This window comes from Rhinatrema bivittatum, chromosome 8, assembly GCF_901001135.1.
Source record: "Rhinatrema bivittatum chromosome 8, aRhiBiv1.1, whole genome shotgun sequence".
In the NCBI taxonomy this organism is placed as follows: Eukaryota; Metazoa; Chordata; class Amphibia; order Gymnophiona; family Rhinatrematidae; genus Rhinatrema; species Rhinatrema bivittatum.
Genome location: NC_042622.1, coordinates 81,735,041 through 81,760,164, shown reverse-complemented (window position 1 = coordinate 81,760,164; position 25,124 = coordinate 81,735,041). Strand labels below are relative to the sequence as shown.

General features: G+C 47.1%; 1 protein-coding gene across 3 annotated transcripts in view; it reads left to right on the top strand.

Annotated features, from left to right (window-relative positions):
* Positions 1-25,124, top strand: part of CRAT (carnitine O-acetyltransferase) — a 185,261-nt gene that overhangs the window by 8,528 nt on the left and 151,609 nt on the right. For 2 of the 3 annotated variants that reach the window (XM_029612038.1, XM_029612040.1), the window contains exons 2-3: positions 22,456-22,719; positions 23,146-23,264. In XM_029612038.1, the coding sequence (XP_029467898.1) occupies positions 22,456-22,719; positions 23,146-23,264 (383 nt within the window). Of the gene's footprint in view, positions 1-8,669; positions 8,824-22,455; positions 22,720-23,145; positions 23,265-25,124 lie in introns of all 3 variants that reach the window. The other variant, XM_029612039.1, reaches the window with a different exon arrangement.

Below are 25,124 nucleotides of genomic sequence, written 5' to 3'. Positions count from 1 at the left end.
GAACTTCGGACGATCAGGTGTGCGCTAAGGGCTTTCAAAGATCGGCTGTCCCACAAAATTATCCTGATCCAGACAGATAACCAAGTTGCCATGTGATATGTCAACAAGCAGGGAGGCACGGGATTCTATCTCCTGTGTCAGAAAGTGATCCTGGGCCCTGGCCCATGAGATGGTGTTCAGGGCCATGAACCTGGCCAAAATGGAGAGCGTGATGGCAGACAGGTTGAGCCGAGCCTTCAGACCCCACGAGTGGTCCCTGGACTAGGAGGTAGCGGATCGGATTTTCCGCCTCTGGGGAAGTCCAAATGAAAGAACTTAAGAACATGCCTTACTGGGTCAGACCAAGGATCCATCAAGCCCAGCATCCTGTTTCCAACAGTGGCTAATCCAGGCCATAAGAACCTGGCAAGTACCCAAAAACTAAGTCTATCCCATGCTACTGATGCCAGTAATAGCAGTGGCTATTTTCTAAGTCAACTTAATTAATAGCAAGTAATGGACTTCTCCTCCAAGAACTTATCCAATCCATTTTTAAACCCAGCTACACTAACTGTACTAACCACATCCTCTGGCAACAAATTCCAGAGTTAATTGTGCGTTGAGTGAAAAAGAACTTTATCCAATTAGTTTTAAATGTGCCACATGCTAACTTCATGGAGAGCCCCCTAGTCATTCTGTTATCCGAAACATTTAGTCATTTCAATTGTTGTATGTAAACCGAAGTGCTTAGTAACTCTGTCACTAGAACCTCGGTATATAAAAATGTTAAATAAAAAATAAACAAATAACCGATTCTCATTTACCCGATCTAGACCTCTCGTGATTTTAAACACCTCTATCATATCCCCCTTCAGCCGTCTCTTCTTCAAGCTGAACAGGCCTAACCTCTTTAGTCTTTCCTCAGAGGGGAGCTGTTCCATCCCCTTTATCATTTTGGTTGCCTTTCTCTGTATCTTCTCCATCACAACTATATCTTTTTTGAACTGCGGCAACCAGAAGTATACACAGTATTCCAAGTGCGGTCTCACCATGGAGCGATACAAAGGTATTATGACATTTTCCATTTTATTCACATTCCCTTTCTAATAATTCCCTACATTCTGTTTGCTTTTCTGACTGTCGCAGCACACTGAACCAGTGATTTCAATGTGTTATTCACTATGACACTCCTAATATGGAACCTAACATTGTGTAACTATAGCATGGGTTATTTTTCCCTATATGCATCACCTTGCACTTATCCACATTAAATTTCATCTGCCATTTGAATGCCCAATTTTCCAGTCTCACAAGGTCTTCCTGCAATTTATCACAATCTGCTTGTGATTTAACTACTTTGAATAATTTTGTATCATTTGCAAATTTGATTACGTCACTCGTATTCCTTTTCAGATCATTTATAAATACAGTACATTGAAAAGCATGGGTCCCAGTACGGATCCCTGAGGCACTCCACTGAGAAAATTGTCCATTTAATCAAAATCTCTGTTTCCTGTCTTTTAGCCAGTTTGTAATCCATGAAAGGACATCACCACCTATCCCATGACTTTTTACTTTTCCTAGAAGCCTCTCATGAGGAACTTTGTCAAATGCCTTCTGAAAATCAAAATACACCATATCTACCGGTTCACCTTTATATGTTTATTAACCCCTTCAAAAAAGTGAAGCAGATTTGTGAGGCAAGACTTGCCTTGGGTAAAGCCATGCTGACTTTGTTCCATTAAAATATGTCTTTCTATATGTTCCTGGCACTGACGTCAGGCTAACTGGTCTGTAGTTTCCCGGATCGCCCCCGGAGCCCTTTTTAAATATTGGAGTTATATTAGCCACCCTCCAGTCTTCAGGTACAATGGATGATTTTAATGATGTTATAAATTTTTACTAATAGATCTGAAATTCCATTTTTTAGTTCCTTCAGAACTCTGGGGTGTATACCATCAGGTCCAGGTGATTTACTACTCTTCAGTTTGTCAATCGGGCCTACCACATCTTCTAGGTTCACCGTGATTTGGTTCAGTCCATCTGAATCATTACCCATGAAAACCTTCTCCAGAATGGGTATCTCCCCAACATCCTCTTCAGTAAACACCGAAGCAAAGAAATTGTTTAATCTTTCCGCGATGGCCTTATCTTCTCTAAGTGCCCCTTTAACCCCCTTGATCACCTAATGGTCCAATTGACTCCCTCGCAGGCTTTCTGCTTCGGCTATATTTTAAAAAGTTTTTACTGTGAGTTTTTGCCTCTACAGACAACTTCATTTCAAATTCTCTCTTAGCCTGTCTTATCAATGTCTTACATTTAACTTGCCAACACTTATGCTTTATCCTATTTTCTTCTGTTGGATCTTTCTTCCAATTTTTGAATGAAGATCTTTTGGCTAAAATAGCCTCTTTCACCTCCCCTTTCAACCATGCCAGTAATAGTTTTGTCTTCCTTCCACCTTTCTTACAGGTCGATACTGTAACGTGCGGTTGAAGATTTCCCGTCTGTAACGTGCTGGGAGCGCACAATTCGGACGCGTAAGGCGATTCAGCGATACAGTCTCCAGTTTCACGCGTCCTTAGCGCTTTTTAAAACAGACACATAACCCTTTCCGCACGCAGCATGTATATGCTATGTAAATGAACGAATTAGCTGTATAATGAAGGAATTAGCTATTCCCCTCCGATACTGTGACGTGTGCTCAGATTATCTCCTTTGTAACCCGCTATTTTGCCGCGTCCTTAACCTGTTAGTTTACCGCCACCCTCTACTTGGTGTTAGTGTGGTGTTCGAAAATTAAAACGGGAATAAAGTGTAAAAAATGGTGTAAAAAAAAGTGTAAAAACATTGCTTACCTGCCCTGGCCCCGTCCGGTCTCCGGTGCAGCCCCAGTCCTGTCCCCTCCTCCCGAAGCAAAAAAAAAAAAAAAAAAACCCGAAAAAGTAGCAAGGCTCGGGCCTGCTACGGTAGTCCCTTCTCCCTTCTCCTCTCCTCCCGATTTCGGCGCTCAAGGCGGCCAGGTGGGTGTGCATTCATCCAGGCAGAGGGAGCCGGCGGCGAAAGCGGCCTCCGGCTCCCTCTGCCTGGATGAATGCCAGGCCCCCGCCGGCCGCGAATGAATGCCCGTGCGATTTCGGCGCTCAAGGCATGAGCGCCGAAATCGCACGGGCATTCATTCACTGCCGGCGGGGGCCGTGCATTCATCCAGCGGCCCCCGCCAGCAGTGAATGAATGCCCGTGCGATTTCGGCGCTCAAGGCAGTCACATGACGTGACGTCACGCCTTGAGCGCCGAAATCGCACGGGCATTCATTCACTGCCGGCGGGGGCCGTGCATTCATCCAGGCAGAGGGAGCCGGAGGCTGCTTTCGCCGCCGGCTCCCTCTGCCTGGATGAATGCACGCCCACCCGGCCGCCTTGAGCAGTTTTGTGTTTTGTTTTTTTTTGCTTCGGGAGGAGGAGACAGGACTGGGGCTGCACCGGAGACCGAGCGGGGGCTGGGGGATAGTTTGCCGAGCATCGGGGAACATAACTGTCCACTTCCTGGTACCTGTCATTTCAAATGTCATTTCAAATGTCATTTGAAATGACAGATACCAGCGCAGCCGTGAAGCGTTAGGCCTGCGAACCCAGGATACTGTATAGGTGCTCTATACAGTAAAATGGGTTGCGCGGGCCTAACGCTTGCCTAAGGCTTCGCAGCCGCGGCATGCATTTGCATGCAATTAGAAGAGAGTATAGAGCGGTAGGTGAAGAGAACTGTGCGTGCGGGGAACGAGGGTGCGCCTGACACTGCCGCACTGTTTCTACCGCGGCCTTAGAGTATCGATCTGTTAATGTATGGAATTCATCTGGACTATGCTTCTAGGATGGTATTTGTTTTAACAATGTCCACGCCTCTTGTACACTTTTTACTTTGTAGCTGCTCCTTTCAGTTTTTTCTAATTTTTTCTCTTTATCAAAGATTCCTTTTTGAAAGTTTAGCACTAGAGTCGTGGATTTGCTTACTGTCGCCCTTCCAGTCATTAATTCAAATTTGATCATATTATGATCAATTGCCAAGCGGCCCCACCACAGTTTCTTCTCTCTCACCAAATCCTGTGCTCCCCTGAGAATTAGATCTAAAATTGCTCCCCCTCTCTTCGGTTCCTGAACCAATTGCTCCATAAAACTGTCATTTATTCCAACCAGGAACTTTATCTCTCTAGCATGTTCCGATGATGCAGTATTGGGGTAATTGAATTCTCCCATTATTACTGCACTACGAATTTGGTTAGCTTCCCGAACTTCTCTTAGCATTTCACTGTCTGTCTCACCATCTTGACCAGGTGGACGGTAGTATACTCCTATCACTTTACTCTTCCCCAACACACAAGGGATTTCTACCCATAAAGATTCAATTTTGCATTTAGTCTCATACAGGATGTTTATCCTGTTGGACTCTGCCATCCTGGACATAAAGCGCCACACCTCCTCCTGGATGCTCCTCTCTGTCGATGTGATATAATTTGTACCCTGGTATAGCACTGTCCCATTGGTTATCCTCCTTCCACCCTGTCTCTGAGATGCCAATTAAGTCTGTCATTCACTGCTATACATTGTAATTCTCCCATCTTACTTCTTAGACTTCTGGCATTAGCATACAAACATTTCAAAGTGTGTTTTTTGTATTTTCATTCTGCTTTTTAATTGATAGGGATAAATTAGAATTTTTTTAGCTCAGGTGAGTTTTTAGTTGCAGGCACTTGGACTACTTTTCTTATTATTGGAACCTCACTGTTGGGATGCCCTAATTCTAATGCATCATTAGTATCCTTTGAAGATACCTCCCTCCGAACCAAGCGCTGCTGAGCGACTGTCTGCTTTCCCCTTAGAGCAGCTTTTAAACTAGAACAATCTCCTTTTTAAAGGTTAGCGTCAGCAGTCGGTACCACCCTGGTTAAGGTGGAGCCCATCCCTTCGGAAAAGACTCTTCCTTCCCCAAAAGGTTCCCCAGTTCCTTTTGCACCATCGTCTCATCCATGCGTTGAGACTCCGGAGCTCTGCCTGCCTCTGGGGACCTGCAAGTGGAACAGGGAGCGTTTCAGAGAATGCTACCCTGGAGCTTCTGGATTTAAGCTTTCTACCTAAGAGCCTAAATTTGGCTTCTAGAACCTCCCTCCCACATTTTCCTTTGTTGTTGGTACACACATGTACCACAACAGCCAGCTACTCCCCAGCACTGTTTAAAATCCTATCTAGATGACGCATGAGGTCTGTCTTAATTGGCATCTCAGAGACAGGGTGGAAGGAGGATAACCAATGGGACAGTGCTATACCAGGGTACAAATTATATCACATTGACAGAGAGGAGCATCCAGGAGGCGGTGTGGCGCTTTATGTCCAGGATGGCAGAGTCCAACAGGATAAACATCCTGTATGAGACTAAATGCAAAATTGAAGATCACCAGGTAGGCATGTTACCAGGCGATCTTCATGCCCACCAGCCACCCGGCTGTCTACATTCCTAATAATCGAATCACCAACTTTGAAGGCTGACCTAACCCTTCGCTCCTGGGCAGTAGCCCTTGGGGACACATCCTCGGTGCGAAAGGACAATGCACACTAACTTCTGCTTATTAGCTGCCTTACTGACTATTAAAAGCACAAACACACTAAATAATATACCCCAATAGTTTACTTCTCCCCAGTACTTAAAAAAAAAAAAAAAAAAAAATTTTCCCAAGCAAAACTTACTGATTCCTTCAGCCACCAGCAAGGTGATCCTCTCCTCTCAGTGCTCCCAGTAGATCTGTTCGCATCCCTCTGCAACCAGAAAGTGCCTCAGTTGTGCTCCCTGTTCAGGTCAAACAGCAAACCAGCATCTGACGCCCTTGCCCATCATTGGGGGCAGGGTCTTTTGTATGCGTGTCCTCTTAGTGGCAAAGACTCTCTTGACGCTTCGCAATGTCAGAGGGACTGTGATCCTTATAGCCTCTAATTGACTAAGACTGGTCTGGTTTCCACTCCTGCGGGAGCTGTCCATCCGGAAACTGACTGGTCTGGGGACTTCCCCCGATCTCGTCACTCAAGATCAGGGCAGGCTGCGGCATCCCAACCTCCAGGCCCTGTCACAGCCTGGATGTTGAGAGGTTAATCCTGCAGCCTTTTGATCTTTCTGAGGATGTGTCTTGGGTCCTTGTGGCTTCCAGAAAGCCTTCCACTAGAAAGTCCCACAGACTGAAGGGAGGTTTTCTATGTGGTATGAGCAGAAGACCCTAGATCTATTCTGCCCCCCACAAAAATTGCTTGACTACCTTCTACACCTTTCAGAGGCTGGCTTGAAAACCAACTCAGTCAGGATTCATCTTAATGCGATTGGCACATACCACCGTGGTGTAGATGGTACACTCATCTCTGTAAAACCTATGGTTGTATGATCATGCTGAGCCTGCTTCAATTGAAGCCTCCCCTAAGGCCTCCCTCTGTTTCTTGGGACCTCAACTTGGTGTTGGCTCAACTGATGAAAGCTCTTTTTGAGCCGCTGGCACCTGTGACCTGAAGTACCTGACCTGGAAGGTCATATTTTTAGTGGCATTCACTTCAGCACACAGGGTCAGTGAGCTCTAGGTCTTAGTTTTTTATCCACCTTATATTAAGTTTTTTCATGACTGGGTGGGCTTGAGTACACACCCTAAATTCCTGCCTGAGGTGATGATGGATTTCCATCATAACCAGTCAATTGTCCTACCATTTTTTTTCCCAGGTCCCATTCGCATCAAGGTGAACGAGCACTGCACAGTTTGGACTGCAAGCGAGTCTTCTCTTTCTATCTGGAGTGGACAGAAGCCCATACAGTCCTGCCAACTTTTTATCTCTTTTGATAGAACTAGGTTGAGCGTTGTCGTTGCCAAACAAATACTATCCACTTGGCTAGCAGATTGCATCGCCTTCTGTTATGCCCAGGCGGGACTGCATCTTGGGGGTCATGTCAAGGCTCATTCTGTCAGAGCCATGGCAGTGTCGGTGGCCCACTTGCGAGCAGTTCCTGTGGAGATCTGCAAGGCTGCAATGTGGAGTTCTCTCCACATATTCACATCCCACTACTGTCTGGATAAGGATGGTTGATGTGACAATAGGTTTGGCCAGTCTGTCCTCAGGAGTCTGTTTGAGGTGTAGAACCCAACTTTCCCAACCTAGGACCCTTTGTTTGGGTTCAGGCTGTCTGCCCCCTCTATTACCAACAGTACTGGTGGTTTTATGCCCATTGGCACCTGTTTAGGTGTCGGTTGGTCCCCTTTTGTGTTGGGGAGCAACTTGTAGCTAGGGATTCACCCATGTGTGAGGACTACCATCCTGCTTGTCCTTGGAGAAAGCAGAGTTGTTTACCTGTAACAGGTGTTCTCTAAGGGTAGCAGGATTTAGTCTTCACAAAACCAGCCCACCACCCCGTGGAGTTGGGTTTCTCCTATTTTTTTGTTTTATTTTTTCGTAACTCTGTTACGAGATTGAAGAGGGACTCCGAGGACGCATAGTATAGGGTATGCTGGGCTCCATCTGATGATGTCACCCATGTGTGAGGACTAACATCCTGTTGACTCTGGAGAACACATGTTACAGGTAAGCAACTCTATTTCCACAGTCAGACTTGTTTGTGGTCTTTGTGGATCATAGTTTAACCCTTTTGATTCTGCTGGAGCATTGGGGAGCTTAGTATGGTTTCTGATCTGTTTCTGACATTCTTGCTATCTGTGGATGCGAGACTCTACATAGAGTACATGATCCCATTCCTTGCCCTTACTGAGACTAGATGGTTTTAGTACCAGAAATATTTCTAGTCCTGCTTCTGCCACTGTATAGGTTAGCGCAGGTTCCTTTACCTGTCTGTGCTATTTTTCACCTGATTGTAATTCTTTTATTTAGAGGATATTGGCCATGCGTCACTATTGTTTGTGGGCCCATCCATTCCTCTCTGCTTCAACAGCAGGGGGAAATGTGCAAAAGAGGATTTGCATTCAGACAACAACCAACATGGACTGAATGTCACAATCTGGGTAAACAAATAAGTGTGGGGGTAGCTTGCTTATTACAGTGGTTACTGCCCTAAATCAATTAAGCTTGATACATCACTTTGAATGCACATACGACATTGCTCTCTGCTTAAACGTCAGGGATAAATGTGGAAAAGAGGATTTACATTCAGACAACATCCAACAAGGCAATGATCTGTGCAGTCTGGGTAAACAAGCATTGGAGTAACTTGCTTGATGCGGCGGTTACTTCCCTTATGCTCCCCTTTGATGCAACTCCAACATTACTCTCTGCATCAATGGCAGGAAATTTGAATCAAACAGTTATCAACAAGGGCCCTGAACTTGGTGGTTGGTGAAACAGATAAGTATGGGAAAATTAAGTGTGGGAGCTTGCTGGGCAGACTGGATGGGCCGATTGGTCTTTCTCTGCCGTCAATTCTATGTTTCTATGTTTGGAATCTTGTTTAGGCAGAGAAGGTGCTCCATGAAACCAAATTCTTACATAATTTTCTAGGGTGATTTAATCAGCATTCCTGCAACAATTTTTCTCACTGATGTAAGTGTGGATCCATAAAATATGTAGACAAACCCTGTGTGTCTTTCTATCAATAAAATCGTTATTAATATAAAACCAAAGCTCATTTCATGCATGTGAATGTTTGATATGTTTTGACAGCTGGAGCTGTTCCTGCTTGCAGATAGAGTAGGCTGCAGTGCCTCCTGCAGAGGACAGGGCAGGGTGAGCTTAGCGAGAGAATCTGAGGCAGACAGGCAGAGAGCTTTCGGTACGGAGATTTCCAACGATGGAGAGAAAGCGACTGGCAGATGAGGTATAGTATGGAGCCATGTTCAGTTGTCTTTCCATCTTCATCTGCTTTCCAGGCTGCAGTGATCCCCTTCTCACAGTACACTGTTCTGTGTATTGCACAATACTAGCAGAAACACTGGACTACCCAAGGAGCAAAAAACTCTGAAATCTGGTGACTGTAGATGGAAAACTGATCGCTACATATGATTTCCTGGTTGCTGGTGGCCACCTGACCCTGTTGAGTGCTGGGGAATGGATTCTATTCTGGGCCTTTCAGCATATGTGCATGTAACCCTTTCCCCCTGTTTGTACCCAGATCAGTCTAGACTCCTGGGTTTTTCCTCCCTTCCAGCAGATGGAGACAGAAAGTTTTGCAGACACTGCCAGATAACATAGTGTGCCACCTGCAGTCCTTCAGTATTTCTCTGTCTCCAGCAGATGGTAGAAGTGCAAAACCTGCAGTTCTGAGCCTGTTTAAAAAAAAAAAAAAAAAAGAGAGAGAGAGAGAAAAGACTGGAGGATTTCCTCCCCGGAGGTTGGCAGGTCCTGGTGGGGTCATCCTTCCTGGTTTTGAGGTGGACAAGCAGGGAGTTGGGGACCCTTGGTTGCTTGGTCCTTCCATGCCAGAATCAGAAAGCTGGTGGATCCAGTTCCCTCGCCTCCAGGAGGATTAGCAGAGCCTGCTGCCACTTTTCAAATCAGGGAAGCCCTTTTTTGTCTCTTTAGTAAACTTTAAAAAAAAAAAAAAAAAGTGAGGCAAGCTTTAAAAAAAATAATTTTTTTTTCTCTTTTCCCTCTTGGCGATGGCAGAGTGGGGCTGACGCCAGACAGGGGCTCAGCTCCAGCGGCTCTCGTGGGTGCTTTTCCTGAGACTTGTGCTGTGCAGTCAGAATAGGGCTGCAGCATGCCGCATGGTTACAGGAGCTCCGTGTGTGGTGAAATGAGCGCGCGCCTTTCTTGAGCTGGCCAGTGTTCCCGGTGCCTCTCTGGGAGAAAGGACACTTAGGGAGCAACCGCAGCAGCTTCATTATGGCAGTGCGGGCCTGGGAGGTCTTCAGCTGTGTCAGGAGAAGCAGCGGCTCTGTTCACTGTGAGTGTGGGAACGACAGCCATCTTGGATTCTTTCACGGTTGTGGGGGGAGAATCGCCCTCCACTGCTGTCACCTGCTGATTTGAGGACCGGGTGGGGGGGGGGGGGAGGACCTCCTGGAGGAGAGATCTCTGATGATTCTTCCACCTTCTCATTGGATTTCATTCTCTTGCGCGAAAAGGTTATTTGGCCCAGAAGGTCGCGGGGCAGCATGCTACCACATAGGGGGCATCGGAAGGTCCGTGATCCAAGAAGAAGTCCAGGCTTTCAGGGACCTCTGGGGCTATCAGGGTTCGGCGAGTCCTGGGGTTGCCTGTGCAGGGGGCCGCTAATGACTATTTTTCTGATGATTCTTAGCATGGGGTCCCATCTAGAGAAAGTCCTCCAGAGACGGATCCTTCCCTGGAGGGACAGGATCCGGTTGAGGGGCTGGGGAAGGTCTCGGCTGTGGAGGGGGACGATCCAAAGGTGGTTTCTCTGATCCACAGAGAAGAGTTGGGACCCCTGATCTCCTGTGTCCTTTTGGCGTTGGGCATGAAGGTTCTGCAGGAGGAGTCCAATCAGGAGGTCTTGGATCCAGCCATGGATGACTTATGGGGTCCAGCAAAGGCTTTTCTGTTCCATAAGTTAGTTAAAAAGTTGGTGGTCAGGGAGTGGGATACACCGGAGACTGGCTTGAAGGTGAGTAGAGCAATGAATAAGTTATATCCTTTGCCCGAGAACACACTGGAACTCTTGAGAGTCCCAAAGGTGGATGCCTCCATCTCGGCTGTTACTAAGAAATCTATTCCGGTGGCTGCTTCTGCAGCTTTGAAGGATTTGCAGGACAGAAAGCCCAAGGTCCATCTTAAAAATTTTTTGAGGTGTCTTCTCTTGGCATCCATGCTGCGGTGTGCAGCAGTTTTATGCTTCGGGCTGGGCTGCTATGGGTGCAACAGTTGCAGGCTGACAAGGTCATGTCTGCCTCGGAGTCCAAGCAGGCAGAGCGGCTGAAAACTGCAGTTGCTTTTAGAGCAAATGCATTGTATGACCTCATTATGACTTCCTCCAGAACGACTATGTTGGCAGTTTTGGCCAGGAGTCTTCTTTGGTTACAAAACTGGTCAGCAGACATTTCATCTCAGTCTCAGGAGCATTGCCCTTCAAGGGAAAGATGCACTTTGGAGAAGAATTGGAGGAGCTGATAAAGTATCTGGGGGAGAATAAAGTACACACGTTACAGGAGGATAAGCCTAAAAGGCCAAGAGGTTCTTTTCCTTTGTGTTTTCGGTTTCGAGGTCAGAGGCATTTTTGGCAAGGTAGGGCTTCAGGAAGAGCCCAGAGGCAGGCCTCGGGGAGGCCGCAGTCCTGGAACCAGTCCTTTCAAGTCCAAAAACCGAACAGGGATGGCTCTAGCCAGGGTAGTGGTGGAGCCAGATCTGCCCAATGAAGCGAGGGCGGCCCATTCCTCAGTCCCAGTCATAGGAGGTCGGTTGACTTTTTTTTTTTTTTTAACGAGGAGTGGGCCAAGATCTCGTCGGACCAGTGGGTCTTAAGTGTGATAAGACAAGGTTTCACTTTAGAATCTGTTCGTCCGCTAAGGGACCTATTCATGGTCTCCCCTTGCGCCTCAGTGGAGAAAGGCAGGTGGTGCAGCAAACCATTGATCGTCTGCAGATGCTGGGGGCTTTTGTTCCCATTACCCTAGAGGACAGTGGATGGGGTGCTCTTCCATTTATTTTGTGGTTCCAAAGAAGGAGGGGACTTGTTGCCCAATTCTGGACTTAAAGAAAGTAAACATGGCTCTCAAAGTTCCTCATTTTCAGATGGAGACTGCATTCTGTCATCACAGCAGTGTACAAGGGAAAGTTTTTTTGGCTTCGCTGGATCTGACAGAGGTGTACTTGCACATAGGGATCTGGCCAGACCATCAGAGGTTTTTCCCGGTTCATGACCCTCGGGAGGCATTTTCAGCTTTGCACCCTTCCGTTCGTTCTGGCAACTGCTCTGAGGACTTTCACCAAGGTGATGGTAGTGGTGGTGGCAGCTCTCAGGAAGGAGGCCGCGTTGGTCCACCCATATCTGAACGACTGGCTCATTCGAGCAAAGTCTGAAGTCCTTTGCAGGCAAGCAGTGGACTTGGTACTGCAGCGCTTGTGATCCCTGGGATGGATAGTGAATTTGTCCAAGAGTCATCTCTCCCCTTCTCAGGTGTTGGAGTTTCTGGGAGCGCGTTTCGATTCCAGGGTGGGGAAAGTTGGGTTTTTTTTCTCACCGTTGAGTGCGTTATCAAATTGCAGTCACGAGTTCACAGGCTGTTGGAGAACCAGGTGCCCAGGGTCTGGGATTACTTGCAGGTTCTTGGTTCCATGGCATCTACTTTGGAGCTAGTTCCTTGGGCGTTTGCTGATATGAGGCCTCTGCAGGTGGCGTTGCTTTCCCAGTGGGACTCATTGTCAAGTAATTTTAACTTCCACTACCTCTTTTAGAGTTAGCCGGGTCCAATCTCTCGCAGTGGCTTGGTCGAGTCCATTTGTGTCACAGGGTGGAATGGTGAATAAAACGGAAAATGTCATAATGCCTCTATATCGCTCCATGGTGAGACCGCACCTTGAATACTGTGTACAATTCTGGTCGCCGCATCTCAAAAAAGATATAATTGCGATGGAGAAGGTACAGAGAAGAGCTACCAAAATGATAAGGGGAATGGAACAGCTCCCCTATGAGGAAAGACTAAAGAGGTTAGGACTTTTCAGCTTGGAGAAGAGACGGATGAGGGGGGATATGATAGAGATGTTTAAAATTATGAGAGGTCTAGAGCAGGTAGATGTGAATCGGTTATTTACTCTTTCGGATAATAGAAAGACTAGGGGGCACTCCATGAAGTTAGCATGGGGCACATTTAAAACTAATCGGAGAAAGTTCTTTTTTTACTCAACGCACAATTAAACTCTGGAATTTGTTGCCAGCGGATGTGGTTAGTGCAGTTAGTATAGCTGGGTTTAAAAAAGGATTGGATAAGTTCTTGGAGGAGAAGTCCATTACCTGCTATTAAGTTCACTTAGAGAATAGCCACTGCCATTAGCAATGGTAACATGGAGTAGACTTAGATTTTGGGTACTTGCCAGGTTCTTATGGCCTGGATTGGCCACTGTTGGAAACAGGATGCTGGGCTTGATGGACCCTTGGTCTGACCCAGAATGGCATTTTCTTATGTTCTTATGGAGGTTCCGGAGTGGATGATGGTGCAGTGGCAGTGGTCAGCGGAGGAAGCATCATGGTCCATCATTGGCTTAGACGAGAGTGGTGCGGTTGGCACTGCGGGCGTTTCTGCTTCTCTTGCACGGCCGTCTAGTCAGGATCTTGTTGCGATCCTGCCCGCGACAGCGCTGCGAGCATGCTCTTACCTCGCGGCCCAGAGGCCGCGCTGAAGCCCGGACCTTTCTTCTTGCCTTGCTCCCATGGCATGAAGGCTGCGCCACGACTTCCGCCATAGCGGCAGGAGCCGCCGGGGCCATTGCGGCCCGACCGCCATCTTGCCGGCACGGCAGGAGCCGTGCCGGGCCTTCCCTAGTGCGGCAGAAGGCCACCGGTGACTTTGTTTGCTTCGCGGCCCAGAGGCTGTCGAAGCCAGGACCTCTCCTGCAGCTGGAGCCGCTCCTGGTGATTCCTTAGCGGCTTGGATGCCACCGTCTTCCTCAGGGCCTGTCTAAGGTCCTCCTCCGGCGCTTCTGCATATCTGCAGCAGTGGTCACTGTCCAGGGTCCTGCCTCCTGCTACAGTTCCTCCTTAGGGGCAGGCCCGCGGCTTTCTTCCCTATTTAAAGGGATAGTGAAGGTGCCGGTCCCTGTAACTCCTCCCGCAAGCTCTTCCCAGGGAGTTGTCGCCTCAGCCCTACAAAAGGGCTCAGCTGCGACTTCATCTTTGCCTTTGCAACAATCAAGTCTTCCTTAAGACTTCCTGCCTTCAGCTCCTGCTTGGCCGCCTTCTTCGTTGGATCCTTCAGCATGATTCTTGGTCTCTCCTGATGTCTCCGTTGTTCCTGATTCCTGATGTCTCCTTTATTCTGACTCCTGATGTCTTGATGTCCGTCCTGTCTGATGTCCCAGGCTTCGTTGATCCATCCTAGCGTGGTCTGCAAACAGCCCGGCTGGGTTGGTAGGGCGCGCTGCGGCCCTGTGGTCTGCGACCACCCCCGCTGGGATGTGTAGGGCGCTGTAGGGTCTCTTCCATCGTCGGAGCAGAGGATCGCCTTGTTCCTGTCTGTCTCCTCCTGGACCTGGAGTCTTTGGATTTCCGCTTCGTCCATCCTGGCTGCTCTTCACTGAGTGTCCGGAGAGTCCGTTCCGGATGTCTTGGATCCTCGCCTTGGAGATTCGTTCCTTCTCTTCTCCGATGCTCTGGACTCCAGCTACACCTAACCCCCGGTGGTAAGCTCCAGTGGATAGCCTGAGGGCCGTTCTGCCCACTGCAGTTCTCTCTGGCTGAGGAGGTTAGAGTCTACCCGGAGTCTTCTCCATCCTGAGTTTTATTGATGATTTTAGTCGCCTTGCCTTGCCAGAGTCCTGTCTTCGTCCATGTCTGACCTTCGTCCACGTCCTTCAAAGTCTGAGTCCTCTGTCTCATCTGCCTCATGCCCGGCCTGCCGCCTCTGCTGCTCCCTTCAGCAGATCCGAAAGGGCTGGTAATGGTCGGAGGACTGTTCAGAGACCACCATTGCGTTAGTGGCCTTCCGGAGGCGTGGAGGTCCCTAGTTTCCCGATATCCAGACTTGGACCATCTTGCTGCAAGGGCACACAGTTATGAACTGCGCTGGAGCGCCCCCTGGCGCTCCAGTCCATCGAGTGCAACAGATCTTTTCAAACAATGCGATGACGGTGGCTTACATCAACCGCCAGGTTGGTACCAAGATTCAAGCAGTGGCTCAGGAAGCTGTAGGAACTGATCCACTGAGCAAAGCAGCATCTGGTGTTAACGGCATCTCACATAGCTGGGACTGATGATGTGCAAGCGGATTATCTCAGCCAGCAACAGCTAAATTCTGGAGAGTGAGATCTAGAGAGTGCACCTCATCAATTGCAGATGGGGCAGCCCCTGCATGGATTTAATAGCAACTGAGTGGAATGCCAAGGCACTGTGCTTCAGTTGCAGAAGAGAGCATGGAGTAAAGGGGGTCAATGCCTTGGTCCTTCCTTAGCTGTGGGACATTCTGCTCTGTGTTTCCGCTGTGGCTGCTGGTGGGCAAGATATTGCAGTGAGTGGAGATTCATATGGGAGATGTAATTCTAGTGGCTCCGGCGTGGCCTTGGAGGCCTTGGTTTGCAGATTTGATCATCCTAGTGGTGGACAGACCATTGAGGCTCGCTCATCTGCTGAAGCTTTTGCATCAAGGCCCTGTATTTTCAGATCAGGCAGCTTGCTTTTGTCTCACAGGTGGACTTTTGAGAGGAAGTGCTTAGGGAGAGAGGATATTCTGAGGATGTCATTTCTACTATATTGCAGACTAGAAAGACTTTCACCTCCTTGGTGGCACACATTCTGACCTTTTTGCAAAGAGAGTTGGTGAAAGGTTTGTCCTTTAACTCTGTCAGGTGGCGGCTTTGGGCTGTATTAGAAGCAAGGTGCAGGGAGCGGCTCTAGCTGTGCATCTAGATGTGGTGCGTTTCCTCCGGGGGGGGGGGGGGGGCCTCGAAGCATTTGCACCCTCTGGTTCAGAAGCTGTGTCCCTCCTGGAGCCTTAACTTAGTCCTTAAGAGCATGTATGTATTGCCATTCAAGCCTCTTAGAAGGGCTACTATGAAAGATCTCACATTGAAGGTGGTTTTCTTGGTGGCGATTCCTTCTGCTAGAAGGATCTCGGCACTTCAAGCCTTGTCATGTAGGGATCCTTTTTTTGAAGATTTCAGATTCGGAGGTCTCCTTGAGAACTGTTCCTTCCTTTCTGCCGAAGGTGGAATCGTCATTCCACTTAAGTCAGTCGGTGGAGCTCCCAGCTTTCCCAAATTTGGATGCTATGGGGCCTCATGCGAGGGAGTTGAAACTGTTGATAACAAGCATACATTGTTGCAGTATCTTAAAGTCACTAATAGCTTCCAGTTGTTGGATCACCTTTTTGTGCTATGGAGTGGTGCAAAAAAGTTGACTTAGATAATAACCACCGCTATTACTAGCAATGGTAACATGGAATAGACTTAGTTTTTGGGTACTTGCCAGGTTCTTATGGCCTGGATTGGCCGCTGTTGGAAACAGGATGCTCGACTTGATGGACCCTTGGTCTGACCCAGTATGGCATGTTCTTAAAGGGTCATAAGGCATCAAAAGCTACAATTGCGTGGTGGTTGAAAGAAGCAATTGTCTCCGTGTACATCTGTCAGTGTTGTCTGTCCCGGAGGAGTTAAGGGCTCATTCTACCCATTCCCAGGCGGCCTCCTGGTCCGAATGTCAGCAAGTTACGCCACAAGAGACTTGCAGGACAGCTACTTGAAAGTCGTTGCACACTTTCACCAGGCATTATTGTTTGGATGTCCAGGCCTCAGAATCCATGGGTTTTGGCGAGAGTGTACGTTGAACCAGGACTCTCGTAGTCCCACCCCATTTAGGGAAGCTTTGGTACATCCCAGGAGTCTGGACTGATCTGAGTATGTATAAGGAAAGGAAAATTTGGTTCTTACCTGCTAATTTTCGTTCCTGTAGTACCACAGATCAGTCCAGAGTCCCGCCCAAAGGAGGGAGGTTTGGAGAGTCCGCGCGATCTGTTGTAATCTGAAGAATGGCACAGGTTTTGTTATTCCTGCATATTTTGTAGTGTGGGCAAAGTTATCTATTCTAAGTTCCCTATCCCACTGCTCGTTCAGGGAGATGTTATTTCGTTATTGGTATTGTTGCTATCTTGGCTTGGGTACTTATCAATATGAAGGATTGCAGGTGGCATACCAGGTTATGTGGCATTGTTCACAAAATTTTATCTGTTTCCATCTGCTGGAAGGGAGGCAAAACCCAGGAGTCTGGACTAATCTGTGGGACTACAGGAACAAAAATTAGCAGGTAAGAACTAATTTTCCTTTCCAGGAATGTCTCTTTCCCAGGGGAAAAAAGCAAAGAAGGATCGGTATGTCAGAACTTTTATTAGAACTTGCCCGACTCTGGCTGAGTTTCGCTCACACAGGAGCTGCCTCAGGGGCTACTGTATGGATGGACTCTTGAAGATAAAGGCTTCAGTATAGAATCACCATAAGATACTCATAACCATTCAAAACAAGATAACTTGGCGTTAAACAAAACACATTCAGGTTTGGGATACTTAATGTAGTTTTGTATGTCTCAGTCCCACGCATAAATCGTTATAGGAATCTCAAAGATATCGTTAGTTTTACTAAGCCATCATATTCAAATTGTGTGATGCTAACATACCGATCCTTCTTTGTTTTTTTCCGCTACACAGCAATATTAGATCGCCTTCTGCTTTGTTTTTTGGGACCATCGATTTCCCAGGGTACATAAAAGAATTTATACAACGTGGCTAGCTGCTCTGCCTTTTTCCCAGTTATTCTGATCCCAAGGGGTGGATCCTTTCTGTGGGGGTGAAGGTTAACCTTCTTGGCCCAGGCACTGGAAACCTTCTGTGTGTGTTATCCTTGCTCTTTGGTGCAGGTACCTGAACAGACCAGGCTTGACTCACAGGCTGAGTGTTCAAATAATATTTTACTTTCAATTGTAATAATGTAATCGATACATAACTCAAAAGTCCATTTACATCCAAGTTGGTAGAAACTTTAGAGTACAGGATATTTAATGTTCTCTTGTGCAAGTATCCCTCAGTATGGGAGGTTGAGATATTTGTATCCTCCATTTGGGAAGAATGGGAATCTCAACATGGCCAGGGTATCCTAACTGTGTGTGGGGTCCCTAGTACCCACAGTACCTGAAATCCACATAGGCTAGAGTTCAGGACATGCTACTATCTGTGGTCCTACATACTGGGTAGAGAATCCAATTTGGGGTCTCTTGGTGTTCTTTTTTTCTTCTCTCAAATGCAAATCTTTTGGGACCTTTCTGGCGGGAAGGCATATTTTGGAAGCAGATCTTATCTTTCAGTCCTGGGAAGGAAGGGGCAGAAAAAATACTTCCTTCCCAAAAGATGGTACAATCTTAACAAAAAAGGGAATCTTACTATGAACTCTGCAACCTTCTCTTGGCTGGATGAGAAGGGTATGCAGATCCCTCCTGCACTCCTAGAGAGGGAATTTCTGCCTCCCAGAAAATGAAGGTCTGAACAGTTCCAAAAATATCACAAAGTAGTAAACCAAATAAAACCCTTCTCTCTGATCCTACTTCACTCCAGCCTTTAGTAGAAAGCACTGGCAGGGCTGTCTCTCTCCTTTGATGTGCTAGGTTGGGGCCTAATGGCTTAGAGCACACAAACACTTCCTTCCTCACTAAAATCAAAACGACACTGCCCTCTGTACTCCTAGGCTCACCTTCCCTTACCAAAAAAAGAATCTACCACCTAGGCAAACCTCAAGGGGAGGTGCCTTGGGGAATGCCATGTTCCTCCTAGCTATTAACTAAGATAGGGACCTAGGGCCATTTGATAGAGACCAGGGTGTGTGTGTAGGGTAAGGTGTGTTGAGATTGCAGCAATAAATATGTTCCTGAAAATTCCTGAAATTTTTGAAAAATGCTGCTTGTAGCTAATGCTGCAGGTAGATGGAAATGTGAAAACATTTGGCAGGGTTCCCATTGTGGTATAAAGACACAGGTCAAGTCAGGAATATTGCACCCAACACACAATGACACATGATAGAACACTCACACCAGCACACATATATACCTTTACGTAATCTAACACAGACCCACAGTCGTACATACACACAGCCTCCTGTCTGTCATGACTAGAATAAGCAGGGACTCTCATATCTGTACAGTGCTGTTTACATCTACATTTACATTATATAGAAATGAGGATAGAAGTGCATTATTGTTGAAAAGGTATTACTATATAGCACATGCTAGGTTTTAGCAAGATATTGGGTCATCATAAGACACTATGAATGCAATGAGCTTTCCATGTAAAAAATGAATACCTCAAAGGCCTCTAGCAGTTTGAATATTGCCAGATTTCCTAGCGTATAGACAGATGGACCAGTGGGTTTATTCTCCCCTGCCAGCAGATGGAGACGGAGCAAGCTGACATCATAGTATATATATTGTCCTGCAGTGACCCCAGCTTTCCAGTATTCTCAGTCTCCAGCAGATGGTGGATGTGCATCTCCCTATGGGAGTTGCTTTGTGTTTTTTGGAAGGAGAAATTTGAAATCTAAATTAAGGAAATGTTGAGGCGCCATTGTCAGTTTCGGGCGCTGCCCTTTGGCCTAGCCACCGTTCCCAGAACATTTTCCAAAGTTATGGTGGTCGTAGTGGTGGACTTGCGAAGAGAAGGGATCCTGGTGCACCCGTATTTGAATGACTGGCTGATTTGAGCCAAGTCTCAGGAAGAGAGTTGCCTGGTGACACAAAAGGTGATCTTCTTATTGCGGGAGCTTGGTTGGGTGGTGAACCTGACCAAGAGCAATCTTCAGCCATCCCAGTTGGTGTGTCTGGAAGTCCGATTTGACATGAGGCAGGACAAAGTTTTCCTACCGGAAGTTTGGATTCAGAAATTGATGTCTCAAGTGCATCAGTTGGTGAACACCATGCCCCCGACGGTGTGGTTCTACCTACAGGTACTCGGCTTGCTGGCAGCAACCCTGGAATTGGTGCCGTGGGTGATGGCGCATATGAGTTCTCTTTAGCCCTCTCTGCTATCTTGTTGGAACCCACAGTCTCAGGATTATGCGGTTCGGTTCCACTTACCGATGGAAATCTGCTCCCACCTTCAAGGGTGGTTGCAGGAGGATCATCTGAGGAAGGGAGTTCCTTTGACCTCTCCGACCTGGTTGGTACTCATGACAGATGTGAGTCTTCACGGTTGGGGGGCTCACTATCTGGAGTTGACTGCCCAAGGGCGTTGGAGTGCCAAAGAGGCCCGCTGGAACATCAATCACCTGGAAGCCCGGGCAATACGACTGATGTGCTTGCAGTTCAGCCACAAGCTGCGGGATCCAGCAGTTCACATGAGGTCTGACAACATGAGGATGGTGGCCTACATCAATCGCCAGGGAGAAACCAAGAGCCAGCCAATGTCGTTTTATGTAACGCCTCAACCGCGACTGTTTTGTTATAATGGAAACCGATTTGATTTGATATTTTGTATCGAGAATGTCGGTATAGAAAAATTCTAAATAAATAAATAGACCAGCTTATGGTATGGGTGGAAGGTCATCTGCAGATGATCTCGGCCTCTCACATTGCAGGAAAAGACAACATGGGAGTGGACTTTCTAAGCAGGGAGAGCCTGGACCCAGGAGAGTGGGTGTTGTCAGCCGAGGCATTTCAACTGATTGTGGATTGCTGGGGCCTTCCATTCCTAGACCTGCTGGTGACGTCTTGCAATGCGAAGGTTCCTCGATTCTACAGTCACAGGAGAGATCCGTGGTCTCTGGGAATAGACGCTGTCATACAGGTCTAGCCGGAAGACAGATTGCTTTATGCCTTTCCTCTCTGGCCTTTGCTGGGCAGAATAATTCGCAAGATTGAAGACCACAGAGATTAGTACTCCTGGTGGCGCCGGACTGGCCCAGATGTTCGTGGTAAGCGGGTTTGTGAAGACTCCTGGTGGAGACCCCCCTTCACCTTTCGCTGCACATGGATCTGTTACAGCAGGGACAGATTCTTCACAAGGATCCGACTCTATTCTATATTATGGTTTGCCCTTGAGAAGGCTCGCCTGTTGAAGCATAGTTATTCCTCTGCTGTGATAGCCACCTTACACCATGCTCACAAGTTCTCCACTTCCTTGGCTTATGTGTGGGTTTGGAGAGTTCTTGAGGCCTGGTGTGAGGAGCGTGGTGTTCTTCCTTGTTCAGTTAAGATCCAACTCATTCTAGACTTTTTGCAGGATGGGTTGAATAAAGGATTTGCCCTTAATTCCTTGAAGGTGCAGGTTGCCGCTCTTGCCTGTTTCAGGGACCAGGTGAATTGTCATCTCACCCTGATGTGATTAATTTTTTTTAAGAGAATGAAGCATCTTGGGCCTCCCTTGAGGTTACTGGTTCCCTTGTGGAGTCTTAACTTGGTGCTGGAGTTTTTGGCGGGCCCTAAATTCCGACTGCTGCGTAGCCTTCCTTGCGGTTGTTGACCTTGAAGACTGCATTCCTGGTGGCTATATGTTCAGCATGTCAAATATTTGAGCTGCAGGCCTTGTCTTTCCGGGAGCTGTTCCTTCAGGAGATTCTGGGGCAATTCAGTTGCCTACTGTTCCATCCTTCTTGCCCAATGTAGATCCAAACTTTCATTTGAATCAGTCCATCTCCTTGCTGCCCATGGATAAAGTCAGGAATGCGGAGGTGTAGTGTCTCTTGCGCTCCTTGGATGCCAAGAGACTTGTCGTGCGGTATCTAGAGGTTTCTGAAACTTTTCGAAAGGCGGATCACCTGTTTGTTCTCCATGGCGAGAGTACGCAGGGCACCCTGGTTTCGCGGGCTACCATAGCTTGTTGGATTAAGGAAATAGTCACGGCCGCGTATGTGGATGCTGAAAAGCCATTACCTACTCAGGTTAGAGCTCATTTCACTAGGGCTCAGGCAGAGATTGGTTTGTCTCTCGTAGATATCTGCCAAGCTGTGACGTGGTCCTCCTCTTACACTTTTTTCCCAGGCTTTCTCGTCTGGATGTGCAGGCCTGGGAGAATGCAGCCTTTGCACTTGTGGTGTTGACTGGATCATGGGCAGCCTCCCACCCTGTTCAGGAGTAGCTTTGGTACATCCCACTGGTCTTGGTTCCATCTGTCTACACAATAGGAAATGGAAAAATTACTTACCTGATAATTTCGTTTTCCTTAGTGTAGACAAATAGACTCTGCTTCCCGCCCTCAGCAGCCGCATGAGTGTGTCAATAGCCCTTCTATGGGGATACAGATCCCAAGGGCTTATTGGTAAGTGTTCATCCAGGTCCTAGCTTGGGGTACCTAGAATCTTACGTGCGTTCAGTGTTTCTTTTTGGTTGAGTACAGTTATGGGTGCCTATTTTTCATCAAGCTTTTGTTAGTCTGTCCACATTTGCTTTTGAAGAGAATACTGGCAGGCAGGGGTCACTATAGGACTGTATATACTGTGGCATCAGCTTGCTCCATCTTTATCTGCTGGCAGGGGAGCATAAACCCACTAATCCTGAATCCATCTGTCTACACTAAGGAAAATTAAATTATCAGGTAAGTAATTTCTCCATTTCTTTCACATGTGCTGTGGTATGAGGACCAGGCTCTAATAAAACTCAATGGCTGTCTAGTGTAATTGGGGCTTTCTTACAGTTCTTCTGGTTGTGTGTGGTGAAGGAATGACCTGGATGCCTTTATCTTTATTATGTTAACACAATTTTTGTGGTGATTTCCTCTGTGCGCTGAAGATGAGGTGAGAAAGGTGAGGGGATATTTCTCATATATAAGAACCTAAATCCAGAAGCTGTCTTATAAATTTTCTTTGGTTTAAGGTGAAGCCCATGAGCTTGGTGAAGCCAGTGTCTTTGGTGAAGCTCCCTGGGCGCTATCTTGCTCACCAGGAGGGGTTGCCACGACTTCCAGTACCACCACTGCAGCAGACTTTGGAGAGGTACCTACTAGCCCTGCAGCCAATTGTTAGCCAAGAGGAATGGAATCACACCAAGAAGGTGGTGGATGAGTTCTGGAGCCCAGGAGGTGTAGGGGAAAGGCTGCAGAAGGGTCTGGAGAGAAGAGCCAAGAAAACGGACAACTGGGTATGTTGGGTACTTCCATGCATTGCCAAACTAGGGATTTGGTGGAGGGGGCATGCTCTATTCTCTACCAAACTATAGAATTAGAAGAGGGGGTTCATAGGGGCAGTTGGTATGTAATATGGGAGGATACCTGGTTCATTGTATAAAGTGGATTATTCTAAACTTAATCAAAAGTTAATCCCTAAAACCCAGGCTATACTGTGGGTGCATTTCTCCCTCCCCTCCCCTGCGAGACAGACGTTGATGATGATACAGTCCTAAAACAAGAAGGCACTTGTGCTATTCCATTATTTTTAAAATAAAAACCTGATCTCATACATGAATTGAGTTAATAATCATGTGGGCTGACTCAGTCTCACAATTCTAGAACAGCGCCCCCCCCCCCCCCCCCCCCCCCAATTCTGATCCAATCACATTCCCCCCCAGCTCTCGGACTGGTGGTTGCAGACAGCCTACTTGGAATACAGGCTTCCGGTTGTGGTTCATTCCAGCCCTGGTGTGGTTTTACCGAAGCAAGATTTTGTGGATCGTCAAGGCCAACTCCGGTAAGACCCTGAAACACCTGAATTAGTTTCTTACAGGCTGCCAAAGCATTAGTTATTTGAGTGTAAAAGACTTTGCAATACAAGTCTCACCCAGCAGGAGCTGCTCTAAGGAATATTTTAGCAATACTGGCTGTGGGAGAGAGCTTACAGCTTTTGCATTAGCAGCCTCTTCCAGCACAGCAGTGGGAGCTGGTACTGTAGGGAATGATGTAGCAACACTGGTTGTGAGGGAGCTTATCTCTCCCAAAGGGAGGTGCTATGGGAAATGGTGCAGCAATGCTGGCTGTGAAAGAGCTCACAGCTCCTGCAGTCTCATCCTCTTCCAGCAAGAGGGTACTGTAGGGTATGATGCTGTGACACTGGCTGTAGGAAGCTTGCAGCTCTTGCAATCCTAACAGAAAGATGGCTCTGTCTACTTAAACACCAATGTGTACGTGTTCAAATGCTTAATTGGGACTTGAGCATGTAAAATGAAATTATGCATCTAACTTGGCCTTTGTGTGCAATGTACATTTCCCTGTACGTACCCGGATCAGTCCAGACCGTGGGTTGAGCCTCCTGTCCAGCAGATGGAGACAGACCAAAACTGAAAGGGTATCCTATAACAGCACAGAGCCTACACTGCAGCCCTTCAGTATTTGTCTGTCTCCAGCAGATGAGACAGCTCACCCTGTGGGTCCCTGGCTTATTTCCTTAGCCTTTTGCCCTGTTGGGTTCTTTTCTTCTATTTCTGTCGGATCAAGCAAGTATCTTTATTCTCTCTAAATTAAAAGGATATATATAGAGTGACATTTTTGTCAGACTTTTGAACAGGCTCTGTTTCTCTCAGGAGACAGTGCTGTCTCCTCGCTCTAGGGGGGTTTTCACCCCTTGTTTTATGCAGCCTAGGCTCCTTTTCCGGTGAACCTTTTGGGGTGATACTGGTGGTCCAGTCACTCCCCCTATTGAGCTGCCTTTGCCTCACTATTTCCCGGGACGCTCAATTCCCCGGCTGTGCCAGCAGGGAAGATCATTCCCTTGCACTTTTAAAGTAAAGCCACATCTCCAAAAAATTTAGTTGCACTAGAGAAAGTGCAGAGAAATGGGACCAAAATAAGTGGCTTGGAACTGCTGCCTTATGAGATAAGGCTAAGGAAGTGAGAGCTGTTCAGTTTAGAGAAGAGACAATGGGCGATATGGTAGAATTCTAGAAAATCATGAAAGGACTTGAAAAAGTTAATGTAAATTGGTTATTTACTCTCTCAGATAATAGAAAGACCAGGGGGGTACTGCATGAAGTTAGCAAGTAGCTCATTTAAAACAAATTGAAGAAACTTCTCTTTCACTCAGCGCATAGTTAAGCTCTGGAATTCATTGCCAGAGGATGTGATTACAGCAGTTAGTGTAACTGGGTTTAAAAAAGGTTTGGATAAGTTCCTAGAGGAAAAATCCATAAACTGCTATTAATTAAGCAATAGTAGCTTGAGATTTATTTAATGTTTGGATACTTGCCAGGTACTTGTGACTTGGATTGGCCACTGTTGGAAACAGGATACTGGGCTTGATGGACTCTTGGTCTGACCCAGTATGGCAATTCTTATGTTCTTATTTCGGAGCTTCGAGCATTATCGTGCAGAGATCCTTTTTTTATGGATTTCTGACAATGGAGTTTTTTTGCATGCGGTGCTTTCCTTTTTGCCCAAAGTTATTTCGGCACTTCGTCTTCACCGGATGGTGGAATTGCCGGGCTTTTCCGCACCTTGATGTCTAATTTTCCCCGTGCAAGGGAGCTTTACTTTTTCGACGTGCATTGGGTGCTATTGTGGTATCTCAAGGTGACAAATGACTTTCAGAGGTCGGACCACCTTTGTTTTATTCAGT